The sequence below is a fragment of the Gymnodraco acuticeps genome, unplaced genomic scaffold, assembly GCF_902827175.1.
Source record: "Gymnodraco acuticeps unplaced genomic scaffold, fGymAcu1.1, whole genome shotgun sequence".
Lineage (NCBI taxonomy): Eukaryota > Metazoa > Chordata > Actinopteri > Perciformes > Bathydraconidae > Gymnodraco > Gymnodraco acuticeps.
This window is the reverse complement of record NW_022991300.1, coordinates 466,821-485,728: the sequence shown is the minus strand read 5'-3', so window position 1 is coordinate 485,728 and position 18,908 is coordinate 466,821. Positions and strand designations below refer to the sequence as shown.

The 18,908-nt window shown below is 40.7% G+C and overlaps 2 protein-coding genes across 10 annotated transcripts in view; one reads left to right on the top strand and one right to left on the bottom strand.

The window, feature by feature from the left end:
• The window catches only part of rbpjl (recombination signal binding protein for immunoglobulin kappa J region-like), a 31,948-nt gene that overhangs the window by 8,324 nt on the left and 4,716 nt on the right, over window positions 1-18,908 (bottom strand). Inside the window, exons 2-8 of the mRNA XM_034240194.1 lie at window positions 13,989-14,100; window positions 9,500-9,616; window positions 7,837-7,907; window positions 5,307-5,422; window positions 3,460-3,634; window positions 2,398-2,535; window positions 1,034-1,146 (exon numbers count right to left, since the gene is read on the bottom strand). Of these exons, the coding sequence (XP_034096085.1) occupies window positions 1,034-1,146; window positions 2,398-2,535; window positions 3,460-3,634; window positions 5,307-5,422; window positions 7,837-7,907; window positions 9,500-9,616; window positions 13,989-14,100 (842 nt within the window). The remainder of the gene's footprint in view (window positions 1-1,033; window positions 1,147-2,397; window positions 2,536-3,459; window positions 3,635-5,306; window positions 5,423-7,836; window positions 7,908-9,499; window positions 9,617-13,988; window positions 14,101-18,908) is intronic.
• Window positions 13,789-18,908, top strand: part of matn4 (matrilin 4) — a 47,309-nt gene continuing 42,189 nt past the window's right edge. For all 9 annotated transcript variants that reach the window (XM_034240210.1, XM_034240208.1, XM_034240212.1 and 6 more), the window contains exon 1: window positions 13,789-14,020. The gene's annotated coding sequence lies outside the window, so the exon portion shown is untranslated. The remainder of the gene's footprint in view (window positions 14,021-18,908) is intronic.

Here is an 18,908-nt window from a genome sequence, read left to right as displayed (position 1 = left end):
CCGCTGCAAAAACACGGAGAGGCGTGTATAGGTTTACCTTCAGCAGACACTGAGCGTGTTTTGACAGCAGGAGCAGAAAGGGTCTGCTCAGCAGCGTTTGTCTAAGTTTAACTTAAAGACGAGGTCGGGCTCAACAATAACAGCAGCTTTTGGGATTAGCAGGTTGGGTAGCAGCTGCACATCTGTGAGAGATTCGGGGCGGTGGTGGCGAAGTCGATAGGGACTTGGCTTGGCAACTGGAAGGTCACCAGTTCAAGTCCCAAGGCAAGACCAAGTGCTACAGAGGTGTCCCTGAGCAAGGCATCGTTCCCCACACTGCTCCCCGGGCGCCGTTCAAAATGGCAGCCCACTGCTCCTAACACTAGGATGGGTCAAATGCAGAGAAACCATTTCCCCACGAGGATTAATAAAGTACATCAAATATCAGATACAGCCTGAGAGGGGAGGGCGATAAGGTTCCTTCACTCCTCTGCAGCTCATAGAGGAAGGGTTTTGATGCCACGACTGCTATTTTAACTTTTTTAATATTTGTGAATGAAAACTCAGAACAAATGTGTTTATCTACAAGCGTTTGTTTTCATATCTCAGAAGAGACGATGACGAAATGTCACCATCTGTGAGGAAATCAACGTGATGATGACAAACTAATCTTCGAACAAAATCTCTCTTTTGACTAAATGTTGGTTCATGTAAAAGAGGAGATGACATTTTGTTGACTTTGCACGAATCAAGCCCATCTTCATAGCTAAATGTGTTGATGATATTCTTCATGAAATAGAGAGAGTTGATAGTTCTCTTTACACACACCTTAATCTCAGATAATCCCAAAGATATACCTAAAATTAATACCTTGTTTACTTCATAACAAATGTTAATTTCCCACCATTTAAAACCAGTTTTGATCGTCAGATGCCGCTGCTTTTTATTTGCAGACGCTACTAAAGATTCAGGTATCAGACATTGGGTGTCTGTGTGTGTGTGTGTGTGTGTGTGTGTGTGTGTGTGTGTGTGTGTGTGTGTGTGTGCATGTTACCATGGGTGGCAGAGCGACTCCTGACTCACTGCACACTAACTGGACCACACAGCCGTAACAGATGAAGCCCTCGCTCAGCACGAAGTCACCATGGTCATTCCGCTGGTCCTCCACTGGACGGACGGACACACACACACACACACACACACACACACACACACACACACACACACACACACACACACACACACACACACACACACACACACACACACACACACACACACACACACACACACACACACACACACACACACACACACACACACATTTAAACATACACTTTTATAGCATCTTTTCACACAGAAAACTGTGTTTCTATCTTGGAACACTTTTCTACCAACATCGTGTGTGTGTGTGTGTGTGTGTGTGTGTGTATGTGTGTGTGTGTGTGTGTGTGTGTGTGTGTGTGTGTGTGTGTGTGTGTGTGTGTGTGTGTAGGTGGTGGGAGGTCTGTGTGTTAAATAAATAATCTCACAGATCTTTCCAGAGGTGTGTGAGGAGACACTGCTCACACACACTGACTGTATTTATGCTGACTGCTGACTGTAAGGTCATGTCATTGATGCCACTGTTCATCCCTGTTTAAGTGTATTTTAAAACACTAAGAACTCCAGAGGTCCAGAGGTCAGATAAATGAAGAGTTAATGTTCAAACATGTCTGAAATGGTCTTGTACTCATCCCCTGATCTATTTATTTTTCTTGGCAGCTTCTCTTATCGTATTGGGGTTGGGAGGAGCTTAAGTCTACCCATCATGCATTGGGGCAAGATGTGAGTTTAGGTATACACTACGCTCTAATAAAAAATGTATTGCATTATTATTATTAACGTTCAGTATACACATAATTATTGAACATAGGGAGCAGAGTATATTGTTGAAATACTGGCCTGTATTTACATTAATATGCCAAAACGGATATTTGTGATAGTGTGTAAAGAGCAACAAATTAAATCTTGGGTCACGCTCAAGATTTAGCCTACTCTGCTAATTTTCAGGTTCATATTAGTATAGTGTCTCTACTGTGACATGTCTCCATGTTCAAAAAGCTTTTTATTTTTCTCTTACTGCCTGTGCACCCTCTGTCTGAAACCAGAGTCCAGTCTGCTCTGATTGGCTGTTGGAGCGCTAGCCAATATAAGTACGAGTATGTGACTTTGCTATATAACACACTACAGGAAAAGGAAAACCCCAAAAGCTTATTAGAGCCCCTTTAAGGAAAATTCTGGATTATAAAAAATACCTTTGATCGTGAGATGTCAAACAGTCAATTCATGCATAGACTGACCACAATATGACCTTTACAGTATGGAATAAGTGAATGTGTGACTAACATATAAATACACACACACACACACTCGTACCCAGCGTGATGGTGAAGGCGGTCCACTGTTTGGCGCTGGCGATGAAAGCTCCTCTGTCCACGGAGAGGTAACGCGTGCTGACCGTCTGAGAGCGCAGGCGGTTAAACAAAGCCACTCTGGAGCACGACGAGATACACACTGGAAACACACACACACACACACACACACACACACACACACACACACACACACACACACACACACACACACACACACACACACACACACACACACACACACACACACACACACACACACACACACACACACACACACACACACACACAGACAGAAACAGAGGGATACTGTAAGGACTGACTCACAGGCACACACACATTTAAACACACACCACACAGGGTCTCAGAGTTACATTGGTTTCCTGCCTGCAGGAATGTGCATTTTATTGGATGACCATCGGAGCATCATTTGCATCTGGTTAGACACACACACACACACACACACACACACACACACACACACACACACACACACACACACACACACACACACACACACACACACACACACACACACACACACACACACACAGACACACACACAGACACACACACACACACACACACACACACACACACACACACACACACACACACACACACACACACACACACACACACACACACACACACACACACACACTCAAACAGGCGGTTGAAGGTCTATTCCAAAGTGTGTGTGTGTACTTTCGTTATTTTTTGTGTATTTTTCCGTGTATGTGACTCAATGCTCTTTCTTTTATATCCTAACATTTTGTTTTTATAAAAAAACTGTCTGTGGATATTTGTCGCAGATTTTCTTGCCAACATTTTAAAAACACAAGTAATTGTATGTTACAATTGTAATGCATGTCTGTATCAAATTAACTGATCCAAACACCGGCCAACCGGCCAACATTTTAAATATCCTCACTTAGTCTGTGCTGACAGTAGGTAGTTTGTGTTTGAGGCGTAGTGGACCATGGATGTTTGATTATGCCATATAAATGACATTTATCAAATATATTGGTAACATTGTACTTGGTGCGTTGGTGATCAAACTCACGGTCAGCGTTCTTCATGGACTGTCTCTTCTGCGACGGTTTGGAGATAACTTTGATCATCCGGCTCTGAAACGATCCCACTTCCTGTCTGTTGCCCAGGAAGAGCCTCAGCAGCAGGCAGAAGTGTTTCCTCTTGTCCTGGTCCGAGATGAACAGGGACTTGGCCGAGGCGAACATCTGAAACACAGGAGGAGTGCGAGAAAACGACACACTGAAACTTTATTTAAACAGAGTGGAGACAAAGACATCACCTTGGAATTAAGAAACTGGGATGGACATTGTTCTGTATTTGTTCAAAAATAATTTCAACATAGCACAGTTCACACATTATAACACGTAACACAATGTGCTTTACATATACATGACATGTTATAATAAATAAAAGCAATGCACAATATTATATATACGACATTCATAATCCTTAAAGGTTTATAACGCTTACATATAACCAGTAACCATTGAATATATATGTCAGAAAATACTGAAATATTCTAAAATATCTCTCAGTTATGTCTTCAAAGGTCTTTTGTCAGTCAAAAATCCAAATGTATTAACTTTAATATGATAAAATACAGAAAAAAGCAGATATCTACATATTTGACACGTAGAAAACGACATTATCACAAGTTTTTGCACGAGAATGAATTATAAAGCAATTATCAAGAAAATGTGGCGTTTTCTTTCCTGTGGATCGACTATTCGCTGCAGCTCTTCTCTTCACAGCGATGTGTGTGTGTTGTTTTCTGCTTGAGTGAATGAGGAGGCCAGTGAACACACACGGTGTGTTTACAGCAGCGTCGTTTTCCTGTCAGACACAACTGTTTGTCGAGCCCACAGTGAGAGTAATAAAGAGGCGAAGGTCCGTCTGCGTAAACAGACACAGAGCTGTCTGTCGCTCAGACACAACAGATCAGAGGTCAGCAGCCGTTTATCACCCAGAGCCGACCTATCAGCTGTTGCTCTGATTTAAGAGCCTCTGTTAACAAGATTCACAGCTTAACCTTTATTCAAGGGGTTTATGTTATGCTCATTTTCAGGTTCTACTAGTCTTGCTCTTCGTGGATACAATTGTGATCTCCAAGCCACGTTAAAGGGGCCCTATTATGCTGATGTTCAGGTGTATATCAGTATGTGTCTCTACTGGGACATGTCTCCATGCTTTAATGTTCAAAAAGCTCTTTATTTCTCTCATACTGCCTGTGCTGCAGCACCTCTTTTCACCCTCTGTCTGATACCAGAGCCCAGTCTGCTCTGATTGGTTAGCTGGCCTGCTCTGTTGTGATTGGTCAACGGCTTAGAGATGTCCCGCCCCTTAGCCTATCATGTACAAGGTGTTGGAGCGCTAGCCAAATGTCACTATGTTCAGGAAGTAAACAAAGTGCGTGGGAGAGAAACTCCCTTTGGACGCAACTTTGGGATTTTAGCCTTTGTAGAGCATTTGCATATTTGCTGTCGTTATGCATCTGGTTTCATCCACCGCCAAGGACAAATACAGGGACGCAGATACAACAGATCTCGTTGTTTGGAGAGGAATTTGGGGGCTTGTTTAACCGGGACAAAGGCCAGTTTGACTTTCCCTCTGTCATCGAAGGAATTTGAGAGACAGGAGGAGACTTTGTGGACAGAAACAGTCAAACACAGAGGACAGGTATGTGCATGGCAATACATCAGATAAAACACACACACACACACACACACACACACACACACACACACACACACACACACACACACACACACACACACACACACACACACACACACACACACACACACACACACACACACACACACACACACACACACACACACACACACACACACACACACACACACAAACACCTCTCACCCTGGAGTTGGGCTGCTCGTTGAACACCAGTTTGTAAGCGTCGACCTGAGACTGGCTGGTGTTGTCGAGACACAAAAAGCCACACACTCGATACACAGCGTCTCCATGACCTGCCGCTGGAGAGAAACGATGATACATTTGGGTAAAAAGCAACAATGGAAGGATGAAGATGAAGGAACAGAAGCTTCTCGAACCCTGATTCATTACATTACATTACATTGCATTTAGCTGACGCTTTTATCCAAAGCGACTTACAATAAGTACATTCGACCAGGAAGACACAACCTTGAAGAAAACAGAATCATATAAGTACATCAGGTTTCATAGAGCCAAACATTTCAAGTGCTACTCAACTGGCTTTAGAAAAGCCAGTCCTTTATTAGTATATAAGTGCTTTGTTAGTAAATCTATCGCTCGAAGTGGAGTCGAAAGAGATGAGTTTTCAGTCTGCGCCGGAAGATGTGCAAGCTATCTGCTGTCCTGATGTCAATGGGGAGCTCATTCCACCATCTTGGAGCCAGGACAGCAAACCCACGTGTTTTTGCTGATGGGAACTTGGGTCCCCCTCGCAGCGAGGGTGCAGCGAGCCGTTTGGTTGATGCAGAGCGTAGTGCACGCGCTGGGGTGTACGGTTTAACCATGTCCTGGATGTACGAAGGGCCAGATCCATTCGCAGCATGGTAAGCAAGTACCAGTGTCTTGAAGTGGATTCTAGCAGTTACCGGAAGCCAGTGAAGGGAGCGGAGGAGCGGCGTGGTGTGGGAGAATTTAGGAAGGTTGAAGACCAGACGAGCCGCTGCATTCTGGATGAGCTGCAGAGGTCGGATGGCACATGCAGGTAGACCAGCCAGGAGGGAGTTGCAGTAGTCTAGGCGTGAGATGACGAGAGCCTGGACCAGAACCTGCGTGGCTTTCTGAGTCAGCTGGGGACGTATCTTCCTGATGTTGTAAAGCGTGTATCTGCAGCAACGGGTTGTAGCAGCGATGTTTGCAGTGAAGGACAGGTTGTTATCTAGGGTCACACCCAGATTCCTTGCAGTCTGAGTCGGGGAAACAATAGAGGTGCCGATGTTGATTGTCAGGTCAAGAGTGGGACAATCTTTTCCCGGAAGGAAAGAGCAGCTCAGTCTTGTCAAGGTTGAGCTTGAGGTGATGAGCAGACATCCACTGAGAGATGTCAGCTAGACAAGCAGAGATGCGTGCGACGACCTGAGTCTCTGAGCGGGGAAAGGACAGAATTAATTGGGTGTCGTCGGCGTAGCAGTGGTATGAAAAACCATGCGGGCTAATGACTGATCCGAGCGAGTTTGTGTACAGGAGAAGAGGAGGGGACCAAGAACAGAGCCCTGAGGGACCCCCGTAGTTAATTGACAAGGGTGGGACTCAGACCCTCTCCAAGTTACACTGTAGGTACGGTCTTTGAGGTATGAGGTGAGATTCAAAGAGATGTATCGTTCAATCTGGGTTTGAAATGCTCTACCTTCCTCTTCCTCCCTTCAACTGCATTAGTTCTTACATTTTGAACACAAATACCTGTACTTTCTACTTCTCACATGTTGAACACAAATACCTGTACTTTCTACTTCTTACATGTTGAACTCAAATACCTGTACTTTCTACTTCTCACATGTTGAACTCAAATACCTGTACTTTCTACTTCTTACATGTTGAACACAAATACCTGAACTTTCTACTTCTTACATGTTGAACCCAAATACCTGTACTTTCTACTTCTTACATGTTGAACACAAATACCTGAACTTTCTACTTCTTACATGTTGAACACAAATACCTGTACTTTTACTTCTCACATGTTGAACTCAAATACCTGTACTTTCTACTTCTTACATGTTGAACACAAATACCTGTACTTTCTACTTCTCATTTTCCAAACAGCTGGTTCCTTTAGTCTGAATGTGTGTTTGATGCGTGATCATTATTCTTTAGAGTCATTGCGTGCCTATTGATTTGAACACGATCCGTGTATCCATCATTTCCTGGTCTTCTCTAAAGAAGAGGGACCAATGGAAACGTTGTCATGTTGCCGTTGTTCAGCATGGAAACATTCATTAGCTAACAATGACATTATTGTTCTATTAATATAAAGGGAGGTCAGGTACTCTTTAAAACAGCTGCTAGTTATGGGTACTTTCTACTGAAGTACATTTCAAAGCCCATACTTCTTTACTTTGACTTGAGTAAAGACGTTTAGTCAGTACTTCTACTTTTACCAGAGTATTTTTAAACACGAGTATCTGTACTTCTACTTGAGTAAAGGATGTGTGTACTTTTGCCATCTGTGGTTATTTCTATATCTTGAAAGTGTTCTGGTACTCTGACTCAGTGACACCAAAGTAAGTGAAATACACACAGACAATAGCATGTATGCAGAAAAAACAATCAAACTTGCCATATTCTCGAACCCTGATTCAAAGAGATGTATCGTTCAATCTGGGTTTGAAATGCTCTAAGTTCCTCTTCCTCCTTTCAACGTTTTTTACGTCTCCAATTAATATTTGTGTGCCTTCACCTTTCAGATGGTTCTGCATGACTCTCCATCCCGGACCGCTGATGAAAACACAGGGAGGAGGACAGAAGAACCTGTGGGGCGAGAAACAGCACAGACTTTAAAGGAGAACATCAGCTGTATGGTGTTGGAAAGACTTAAAGGACATATCATGCTGCCCAGATCCTGAATATGATTCAGTAAGATGTTCAGATGTGGCCCCCAATTATACGTAAAATAGAGGTTGATTAGAATAAAACCCCCTCATTTGAGTATCTCCAGCCCCGAAGACAACCAACGTTGAAAAGTATTTCTGATTCTGATTCTGTTGCTCTATGACTTATGATCGAGCGCACAAATGGTATGAAATGGCATCCACTTCCTGTCTGCTAGGTCGAGGAACTGACATTACATATAGTTTACAACCAATCAAACATTACGAAAGTAAGTTAGATAGATAGGTGTTGGCGAACAATAGTTTAACGTTTTGATACCGTTCAACTTATTTGGCAAACAAATCAGAACGATTGGCCTTGAAGAAATTCGTTTTTGTCCGTAAAAAAATATGTCAATGTTCGGAAGATACATGTTCAATATATACTTTGGTGACTACTATGCGAAATAATCTTTAATAATCCGTGATCATTTTCAATTCTCCTTCAAGCCAATCAAAGCTAAATGTGCTTTTTTGGGTTAGCCAGCTTAAAGAGACAATGATCCACTACACCTCTATGGTACCCATGTACATGTCAAAATTCTTCCCAAAGGTCAAGGAATACCATGATCATAACACCAGAGGGAGCTCCACAAATCATGTGAAACCCAGATTTGGCACAAAAAAGGGGGAATACACGTTTCGCAATTATGCCACATCAAGGTGGAACGCTCTTCCCACAACTGTAAAGGAAAGTAAAACTATACTTACCTTCAAAACCTCTCTTAAAGAGCACCTTCGGGGGAGAGCATTGCAAAACTGGCCCCGGTAATGGTACAAATCTCAACCTGTCGTTCAATGGACAGCTTCCCCCCCCCCCCCCCCATCTATGTATATACTCGCATTTTAGACTCTGTTACTAACTGTATATCTGTAGACTTGGTATGTCTTAAATGTCCGGTTAGGATGTATTAGAACGAAATCTAAAATGAAAATTGTAAACAAGCAATCTGTATGTAAAAAACCACCTGTATGTAAATTGTAAATAAGCCATCTGTATGTCTTATATGTCTTATATGTCTTAAATGATATGATGAATTGGAAATGGGGGACCCTGATGTAAACAAGACGAAAGTCTTTCTCTGGTCTGCATCCCCTTAACAATTGTATGTTTTGAGCTGTACTGTACTGTACCCAATATACAAGCTGTTAATAAACTTTTCAATCAATCAATCAATCATGGAGGGTGAGGGGGGAACATAAAAGCATGTGAACCTAATCTAATAGAAGACTATACCTGAAGTAGAACAGAAGCATCATTTAGATACCTTAAGGTAAGGGTTTAATGCAAGACTTTACAATTAGTGGATCATTTGTGTTAATATTACTTTTATTTCAGTGAGAAATCAAAACATTTCTCCTATCACTGCCTACCTCCTACCTCTTGTAAAGACTGGTAGTAACCCTGAGTTATACATGCATTTTAAATGGTTGCATGTTTAGGGTTGGAGATAGAAACACAGAAGGTCAAACCTCTTCTCGTTGCCGTAGGACTTCTGAGCGACCTTGGCGTGCAGGATGGTGACGCTCTGGTCAGCGTGAGCTTCTCGACCCGGTAACTGGCAGCTCTGATAACTCTGATCCGCTCTCCTGATTGGACAAGAAAGATGTCAGTCACAAACAACCAGGAAGTATTGTTTTATTTTCCATGTGCCTGATCCTAGTGGCCAACTCAGGTACTGCACAAAAACAAACATCCACTCCTGTAACTGTTGAAAGTAAACCTGAAACCGCACACAAACGTAATCATTCATCTTCGTATTGCATGAATGAAGATGTCTTACTTGCGAGCTCAGAAGGTAAAGCACAGTCTGCCTTAACGTCTATTTAACAAAATAACTGACTATTATTTACAATATGATCATCATGCTGTACTGAAGAAGACTTAAACTACAGATTGAGACCATAAATTTAACAGAAAATGATTACTGAGGTGATAAATCAAGCATAAGTAAGGACATTTTCTCATGGACTACTATGCCATTTTTTGCAACTGGTAAAGTAGCCCCCTGCTGGCCATTAGGAAGAATGCAGGTAAAATAAATATTGTTAATTACTGTAAATAACATTATATTAGATTAGATAGTGAATGTGAAGTGATATGTGCTCATTAAACTTGAATATAGAAAATAAATATACAAACTCCAGTCAATTAACCCAATCTTTTTCTAGTTTCTAAATCAAATAATGTGATGGAAAAAACAAGTGTGACAACCACAAGAGTGTTAAAAGAGAATATTTGATATATGGCATCAAATTAAACAAACTATTTCTCAGCTGTATCTGCATCACAGACAAGTGAAAGTGGGTAAAGTGGTTCTTAGTTATCCTCACAATAATTAAAACCCCTCAGACTAAACATCTCCAGACACTCAACCCATTTCCATAATGGACTTCGTAGCAGTGACATAAATAAAGACATGCCAAGCATAGTTTCCGATGGAAACACTGCATTAGTGACACATTGAAAAATAAGAGGGTTCTTTTTATATCTTGAAAGTGTTCTGGTAATCTGACTCAGTGACACCAGAGACGACGTAAGTGAAATACACATCAAATATTTTAGTATTTAGTTTATGTCCAAATATTATACAGTGTCCTCACAGCGGCTCTCTTTGACAGCGACTTTGTAAACGCTTTAAGTGTCGGGAAAATTGTCGGATTTCATTCCAATAATCCAGAAATCATGTTATATTTAATATAAAAAACCCTCAAATTTCTCTTACCAGGTTGCCATGCATTGCTTTACTTCATCACCACATGTGTTTATGTGTTATCCCGCCTAAAGGTAAGTACTGGTACTTTAAACTTGGGATTTTGAATGGGATAAAAGGCATTACACTTTTTAACCGATCGACAGCACTAATTTGCTTTTAACTGGAATCTTGTGCCAATAAATCACGTTGCAATATTTAAATTGATTAACAGCCGTAGTGTTTTTGTTTCCTGGTTGTTAACTCTCACAGAGGTTCATGTATTCAGAGCCGAGCGACGACTCCTTGTAAGGAAGAAAGTCTGCGGACGAATACTGAATGTTTTGTTCGTACATAAGGGGATCCCAGTGACCCTGAACACCTCCACAGGTCAGGGGTCAGGGGTCACACTCAGCTGGGTGTGTGTGTGTGTGTGTGTTCAGTCACCAGAGTGGCAGCAGAGGTCTAAATTAGACCTTGTCCTCTTCAAAGGTTAGAGGTCAGTGTGTCGGGAGTTTAGAGCTTCTGGCATTTCACACCGGGAACACAGAATGGACAGAAAGAAAGAAAAAGGGAGGAAGGGGTGAAGGAGGAATGAAGCGAGAAAAAAAACGCACTTTCACCTCCAAAAAAGTAAATCTTCAGGGCCGGAGGTTGAGAGTTGAAATGACTACAATCATCTTTAGTTTAGTTAGAGAGTGCGGCTCAACAGGTGTTAATTTAGGGACCAGCACTTCAACATATTTGGCTTTTTTGAAGCTTATGTTCTGCTGTTCTGACTATATTTCCTGGTGGTTGATTGAACTTATTCTAAGTTAATTTGGATAAAGGGTCATCTAAATGAAATGTGTCAAAAACACAGCAGTGGAAGAAGTATACAGATCCTTCACCGCAGTGAAAGTACTTATAACTCCTAGAAAAATACTCCCCAAAAGTAAAAGTCCGGCACTCAAAAGCAGGAGTGGGATGTAATCAAGCACAATTATGAAATATTACAAAATGGAGGTCGTTGAACTTTACTTGGTTATTTCTATCTCTCGATCTGGCGACCCCGATGAATGATCTCCTGACCCCAATACGTTAAAATCCACTAATTTAGAACAAAGAAGAAAAAACCAGGATGTACTTTCGGGGACATCTTATTGGACATTTTCTCTCAACCCTAAATGTCATTGTCTTGCTCAAAACAATAACAAAAGACGGTGTGGTGGATCATGGGAGTTGTAGTCTGGTAAGGATTCATTCAATGTTCAAGCTGTAAAAACTGTGAATTAAGCAGATTGATGTCTTCATTGTTATCTGGTTAAAATATAGAGGTAAAACGCAGCAAGATGTATCAAGTGTATGACAAAAATGTGGTTTAAAACTGGATACAAAGTCAGTTTATGACAAGCTCAAAGTGGATGACACCATTACAGGAACATTTTACAACTTTTAATGAAACTACACAACTCTACAAAATATATAACAAAGATCTAGTCATCTTAAGACATATTAAAGCGGAACTTCTATATAACATACCTTTAAGTTAAGTCAAAGGTCCCAATAAACAACTACTCTTAATTCCTATACCACTCATTTCACCTGAAGTGTACATCTGATTTGACCTGCCTCCTTCAAATCCTACAATTATTTTGTTTCTCATTACTGCGATTTCAATCATATTCAATTTAAAAACTGCTTTATTTTTGAATGTTATTATAGTTTTCTTCAAATAGTTTTCTATCTGTTTTTTTAATTGTATTTGTATGTATGCGCTACAACACCAAGTCAAATTCCTCGTACGTACCTCGTAATAAACCTGATTCTCTAACCAGACTAAAACAAAAGGTAACCGTCTGTGTTTTAGACGTCGTATCAGGTGAATCTGCTGAACAATTTAAAAAGGCACATTTTGATATTCCAACTGTTTGTACCATGATGGATGTCCTCTGGTATTACGTTTCCTCTGCGTGGATTTGATGTGTTTTTCTCATTCCCTCCTGCAAGAGGCTGCTGTTTATTGAGTTATGTTCAGAAGTACAAGAAGTACTCGGCTTTCAAGTAGAAGTAGCAGTAGTGAATTGTAAAAATTGCGTAACAAGTAAAAGTACACAAAGTACTGGAGTCAAAATGTACTTCAGTAGCAAAAGTAAAAATACTTATTATGAATAAAGGCCCTTCCATCAGTATCAGCTGATTGTGAAAACATTTCAAAAGGGAATACATTTACTCAAATATTGTACTCAAGCGCAAATAAAGGGTATTTGTACTTTACTTGAGTATTTTATTTTAATGCCACTTCATACTTTTATTCTGCCCCAATTAAAACGGGAAATATTGTAAATGTTACTTTTATTTCTACAGCCTTACAGTAGTTACAATTTACTTCAGAAATAAGGATGTTTCTGCTCTGATTGGTTAGCTTACCCGCTCTGTTGTGATTGGTCAACAGCTGTCCCGCCCCTTAGCCTAGTCACATACAATTTGTTGGAGTGCTAGCCAATAGGAGCGCAAGTGTAACATACTGATGTCACCATGTGTCCAATGGAGGAGCTGAGCCTTTGCAGACCATTTACATGCACTAAAACCTACATAACACACTGGGAAGCATAATAGGGCCTCTTTAAATTCTATTTTGAGGTACTTGTACTTTATCTGAGTATTTTTTGTTTATCTCCACTACATTTAGCAAGTAAGTGATACACTTTTTACTTACCTGACAATTTAAGCTATACTTAACATATTCATATTATATACCACAGATATCCAGCAGCAGTATATACAGTTATTAAAAGTAGCACCACATGTACCAGCTGTGATGAACACATTAAAGCATCCATAATCATAATCCAGTCATTTAATATATCATTTTGAAATGAACCAAATACTTTTCCTCAAGTACTTTAGGCACATGTTGATGTCAAAACTTTCGTTTTTTTTGCCTTAGTAAGATTTTGAATGCAGGATTTTAACTTGTAGCAGAATACTTTTTACACTTTGGTATTTCTACTGTAGTGAAGGATCTGAGCATTTCTTCCACCTCTGCTCGCTCCCCGTTGTTCGGAATTTAAAGTGCATGGGGGTGTGGTCTCCTCCTCCTCCACAAATACTTGTCCTCCTGCAGTTTTAATACCTCCACACCATCGCTGTACCTCCTCATTCCCGCAGTGAGCAACACGGAGGAGAAGCACGAAGAACAATCACCGTTTGGGATTCAGTACCTCTGTTAACCCGGGACATTGTGCGTGTGTTTCGGGACTTCTTGGAGCTTGTTTCCCCGGTCTTACCTGTCCCATCCTCCGGCCAGAAGCGACCCCAGGTGAGAGAGCGGATCCGGGGCAGGGGAGAGGGAAGCCGGGTCCAGCAGAGAGGAATCCGCCTCGGAGAACCGGGGCGAATCTGTCAGAAAGAAACAGACTTGTTGCATGAATTATTAGACTTTAAGTGCATGTTAATTTCACACGAGTATGACATGTTTTAACGATATGAATGCGTGCAGCCTGCAGGAATGGATGCTCCTCAGTGGAGATGCTTTGCAGGGTAGCAGGACTTAATTTGATTTGAACAACTTTTGATGACATTTAGGGCTAAAGTTAACGTTTATTTCCGCTTATAATGCATTTTTGTGTCTGAAACAAGAGTCACTTTTCAATCAAGGTGTTAAACCATCGTTTGTTCTATCTTTTTACAGGTAAAATGTGATGCTTTTCATTGTCTTAAATTATGATACGAACTTAATATATTTAGATTTTTGTTTCCTTAAGGGTTGGGAAGTTTTGATCAGGAGTTTCTCAGTTTTTAGGTCATTATTTGATAAAATGATTGGCAGATGTATTACATTGATTCACACAGACTCTAAATGTCTAGATTCAAGTCTGGAGTTCACTTTTCTAAATCTTTACTGGAGCGAGATCCATTTAAAGAGCTCCATGATCTTAAAAACTAAAATATTTGAATATGTTGGAAGTGCATTTACTTCGTTTCTATGGCTGGTTTTGGTTTAAAGTAAGAAAGCAAAACGTTTTCACTGATTTTTTTTTAAACAACATGTGCACAAATATGGTGCCTAGTTGTGTTTGAAATGAAACAAGAGACAATGGAATATTCCTGTTTATTCCTTGAGATTCAAAAAACTTCAAGTCAGAGGTTTAAAAATAGATGTATGTGTATGTGTGTGACTGTGTGTTTCTATGTGTGTTTGTGTGTGTGTGTGTGTGTACTTGTGTATGTGTGTGTGTTTCTATGTGTGTGTGTGTGTATGTTTGTTTGTTTGTGTGTTTCTATGTGTGTGTGTGTTTGTGTGTGTATATGTGTGTATGTGTGTGTGTGTGTGTTTGTGTGTGTGCTCTGGGTTCACACTGGTTGCCTGGAGGTGATGCTCTGTGTAAAAGCCAGCATTCAGGCAGACACACAGACCATTAAGCAGAGAGACAGACAGGCAGTGAGACAGGCTGAAGGTAAATACAGAAATAGGACAGTAGATTATTGTCTTATTTAAAACAAGATAAACCATTTCACAAAAATAAGAATGGATTTCTCTCAGACCTAAAGAAGTACCCACTGTGTCCCGAGACTAACTCTGAATTAAATGACAGTTGTCATCCAAATTTAAACCACATTTTAAACAAGTTTCCCCATTAAATCCTACATTTGTGTGAGTATTAGAAGTTGTTTAGTGGCGATTCACAGCTGGACGGAAGTCAAAGTCCAGTCAAGCTGAAAAGATGGAAAACCATGTGGAGAACACGATGTGAAAACGGAATTGAGTTGGTTTCATGTGAAGAAGTCTTCACACAGATCTCATGGTTTCAGGTCTTCACTGTAAGACACATGATCATTAATTCACTCATGAAGTAATTCAGTTTGCACTTATTGTAAGTCTCTTTGGATAAAAATGTCTGTTAAATTAGATATAAAGTTTCTGTTGTCGCATTTTCTTTAAACTTTTCCACCGTGGCCAATTTGTTGGAAAAAAGGAATTGGAGATATTTCAATCTCTTAACATTGCAGAAGTTTCCACTCCGATGCAAATTACAAATATGTGTAACACAGGTAGATGAAATACTTTAATACATGAGCCATACTTCTTTGGTTTACGATATGTTGTCCATTGGCGCCAAAGGGGAGAACAGCGCTCAATTTCAGGGTTTTGTCTAAATTGGATAACAGAATACCAAAATGCAGATTTCCCGGTAAAATGTTAAAGTTATGCCAGAAAACAATATTTCTCGAAAACTCTATAATTACTCCAGATATATGAAAACCGTGTCAAATAGAGCGTGAGACGGCAGAGAGAGCTTGGTTTTAACGGAGATCCGAATAAATATGGGATGGATGTCCGGTCGGTCCGCAGATGGACGGTGATTTCTGAATCAGTTTCTTTTACCGTCCTTATTTCCGTAGAGGACGTAAAGAAACCGTAACTCAGGGTCGTAATTTTGTCCGGAAGTCATACTTTATTTTTCTGGAAAAACCCCTGAATTGTTTTTATTGATGTCTAGCAAGTAACAACAATTGAGTAACATAAGATTGTAGTAACGTGAAATATACACTTGTTCGTATTTTACATTTAACCCAAGAAATCCTCATCCTGACTCGGCAGAAAAAGCTTCAACAACTCCGCGCTGCGTTGAGATGTTTTGCTACAGAAAGTGTTTTGGGCTATTCTCTAAGTTTTCCAATTAAATGTCCTTGTAGCTGTTCACGTCTCCACACACTAGCAACCTCGATTAGGTTTTGAAGTAGCTTATTTAGTTTAGTAGCGTATTCTTTCACAGATTTAGATATCAGTCCGAAACACGTGATTAACGCAGTGAAATGAAACAAAACGACTTGGTGAGAATTGGTAAAAGATCAAGATGTAAGGTCTGAAGTTACGTGCATTAGTAGAGTATATTACGTGAATAAACATGCGTTTTCTGGGTTAAAGTCCTCGATCCTACCCGACCCGTTTCCTACGTGGATTAACGAAGACTTTATAATATACTTGTCTTACGTAAACAAACAAGAAAATACGATTACATTTCATTGTTGGTAAGCAATGTTTTTTGTTTGTAACTAACCCAGAATTCCTCAAAATGTAGAGCTACTCAATATTGATTTAATTGATCTATATAGAATAGCATTGCATTGCTAAAGAGTCATGGGTTTAGAGACAACAGTTCTGCAGACTCGGGTAGATCAGGGCAAGGCCAGGTGAAACTAAATTAATGAAACTCTACTTAACCACTTCCACAACAGATATAACGAGGATCTGACAACAGAAAACCAGAACTTAAATACAAATACTAATCACAAGGACAAGACACAGCTGGGGAGGGAAGGAACAAATACACCAGGGTTGCGGTCGAATAGTCCGAAAATCAGCTCCTATCGTCTAACCCATATCGTCTATTCCTTGACCTCTGAGTGTAAGGTCACGGGGTTAAGGGATAGTGGATAGGAGAATTCAAAAGGACTTAGGAGAAGAGACCGCGGTACTTTAGAGAATCCGACTGCACTTTCACTATCCGACGTGTTTATGATGCGCCAGCGGACGTCATGAATGTGCGTCTGCTGCTGTGGGGAAACTATGGAAACTACAGATCTCTATACAGAGGACTACAACATGGATGTTCAATAAGAACGAGGGACTCCTGTGAACTCATCTAGAGACTCTGCACCGTGCTCTGTTGCTTTATGCTTTATGAACGTGGACAACAGAGAAACATATTCTTCATGACCAAAGTTGGAATTGAAATAAAAAAGGAAAGTGAAACTTATGCTCGTCCCCCTCTCCCTCCGGTCCACATTAATACAAATGATCTCAATACGTATGATTGTATGAACTATGAAAATATCTTAAAATAAATACAAATGTATTTATTATAAACGTTAGTCCTTAACATCTATCACTGTGTATATCACCATTCAAACATCTTTTAAAAGTTGAACAAACCCCCCACAGCTCAGTAAAGACTGTGAGATGTTGACTTTATTTGATCATTTCAGTAAAAACTAACGTTCATATTTCTCTCTTTGATTATAATACTGATGAACGTTCAGAAAAAAGTACTTTGGCAACTTTCCACATACGTTTTAAAATGCTTAATAAGCACCGTAACTTTCATGATATCATTTCTCCGTCATAATCGGTTGTTTCCGTGAACGGCCGACTGTTGTGTGACGGCAAATTCTGCGGCTGCAATGCATTGTGGGGCAGCATTTTCTCCTCTCCTTTCGTCAAGGGAGGTCCAGTGGTTCCTAAGCTAAAGGAGGTTATAAAGGAAGTTTGAAACCTCCTTTCCTATCATCTGGAGAATTGGAACGGCACTTATCATGGCTGCCACTGAGGTACTTCCGGGTCATTTCACTCCGTTAGGAAGGTTCCTAAGCTAAATGGACTATTCGACCGCAACCCAGGTCAGTTGATCAAACAGGAGGAACACACAGAGACAGGAAGTAGAGACAGACAATCATTTTCAAAATAAAACTGGTGTTACAGATCGTGAAATAAAGAGTACTCCCAAAGATAAGCAAATGTGAAAATAGGGTCCGAAATGAACACTATGTCACTACTCTGACCAAAAAGCTTTGAATGGTTAGTTCAGGTTTATATAATGCCTTTGTTTTGTACAAATCCACATAAACATGATATCTCTACATGTGAAATGAACACTGACATCCAGAGTTCTTCATCTCTGTACAAAGTCAAGAGCTGGAGAGTTAGATGACGTTTGGAGATAAGAGCACAGTCAGGGTGTATTTCTGAGAAAGCTCAGGTAGGTCTGCAGACAGACAGGAAGTGTGTGAGTGAGACAGGTAGGCAGGTAGACAGTAAAGCAGTGAGGCAGTGAGAGAAAGTGTGAACAGTAGCAGAGTCAACATCTGGATCCAATCTGAGGCCAACAGGAACCAGAACCTGTCTCACTGCCTGTCTATCTGAGGCTGACAAGAAGAGCTGTGTTCATCCAGCTGTCACTCAAACACTGCTACCTGTCTGTCTCACTAGACCTACTCTACCTGTCTCACTGTACCTACTCTACCTGTCTCACTGTACCTACTCTACCTGTCTCACTGTACCTACTCTACCTGTCTCACTGTACCTACTCTACCTGTCTCACTGTACCTACTCTACCTGTCTCACTGTACCTAGCTCTGATTACCTGTCTCACCACTGTAACCTGCTCTACCTGTTCTCACTGTACCTGACTCTACCTGTCTCACTG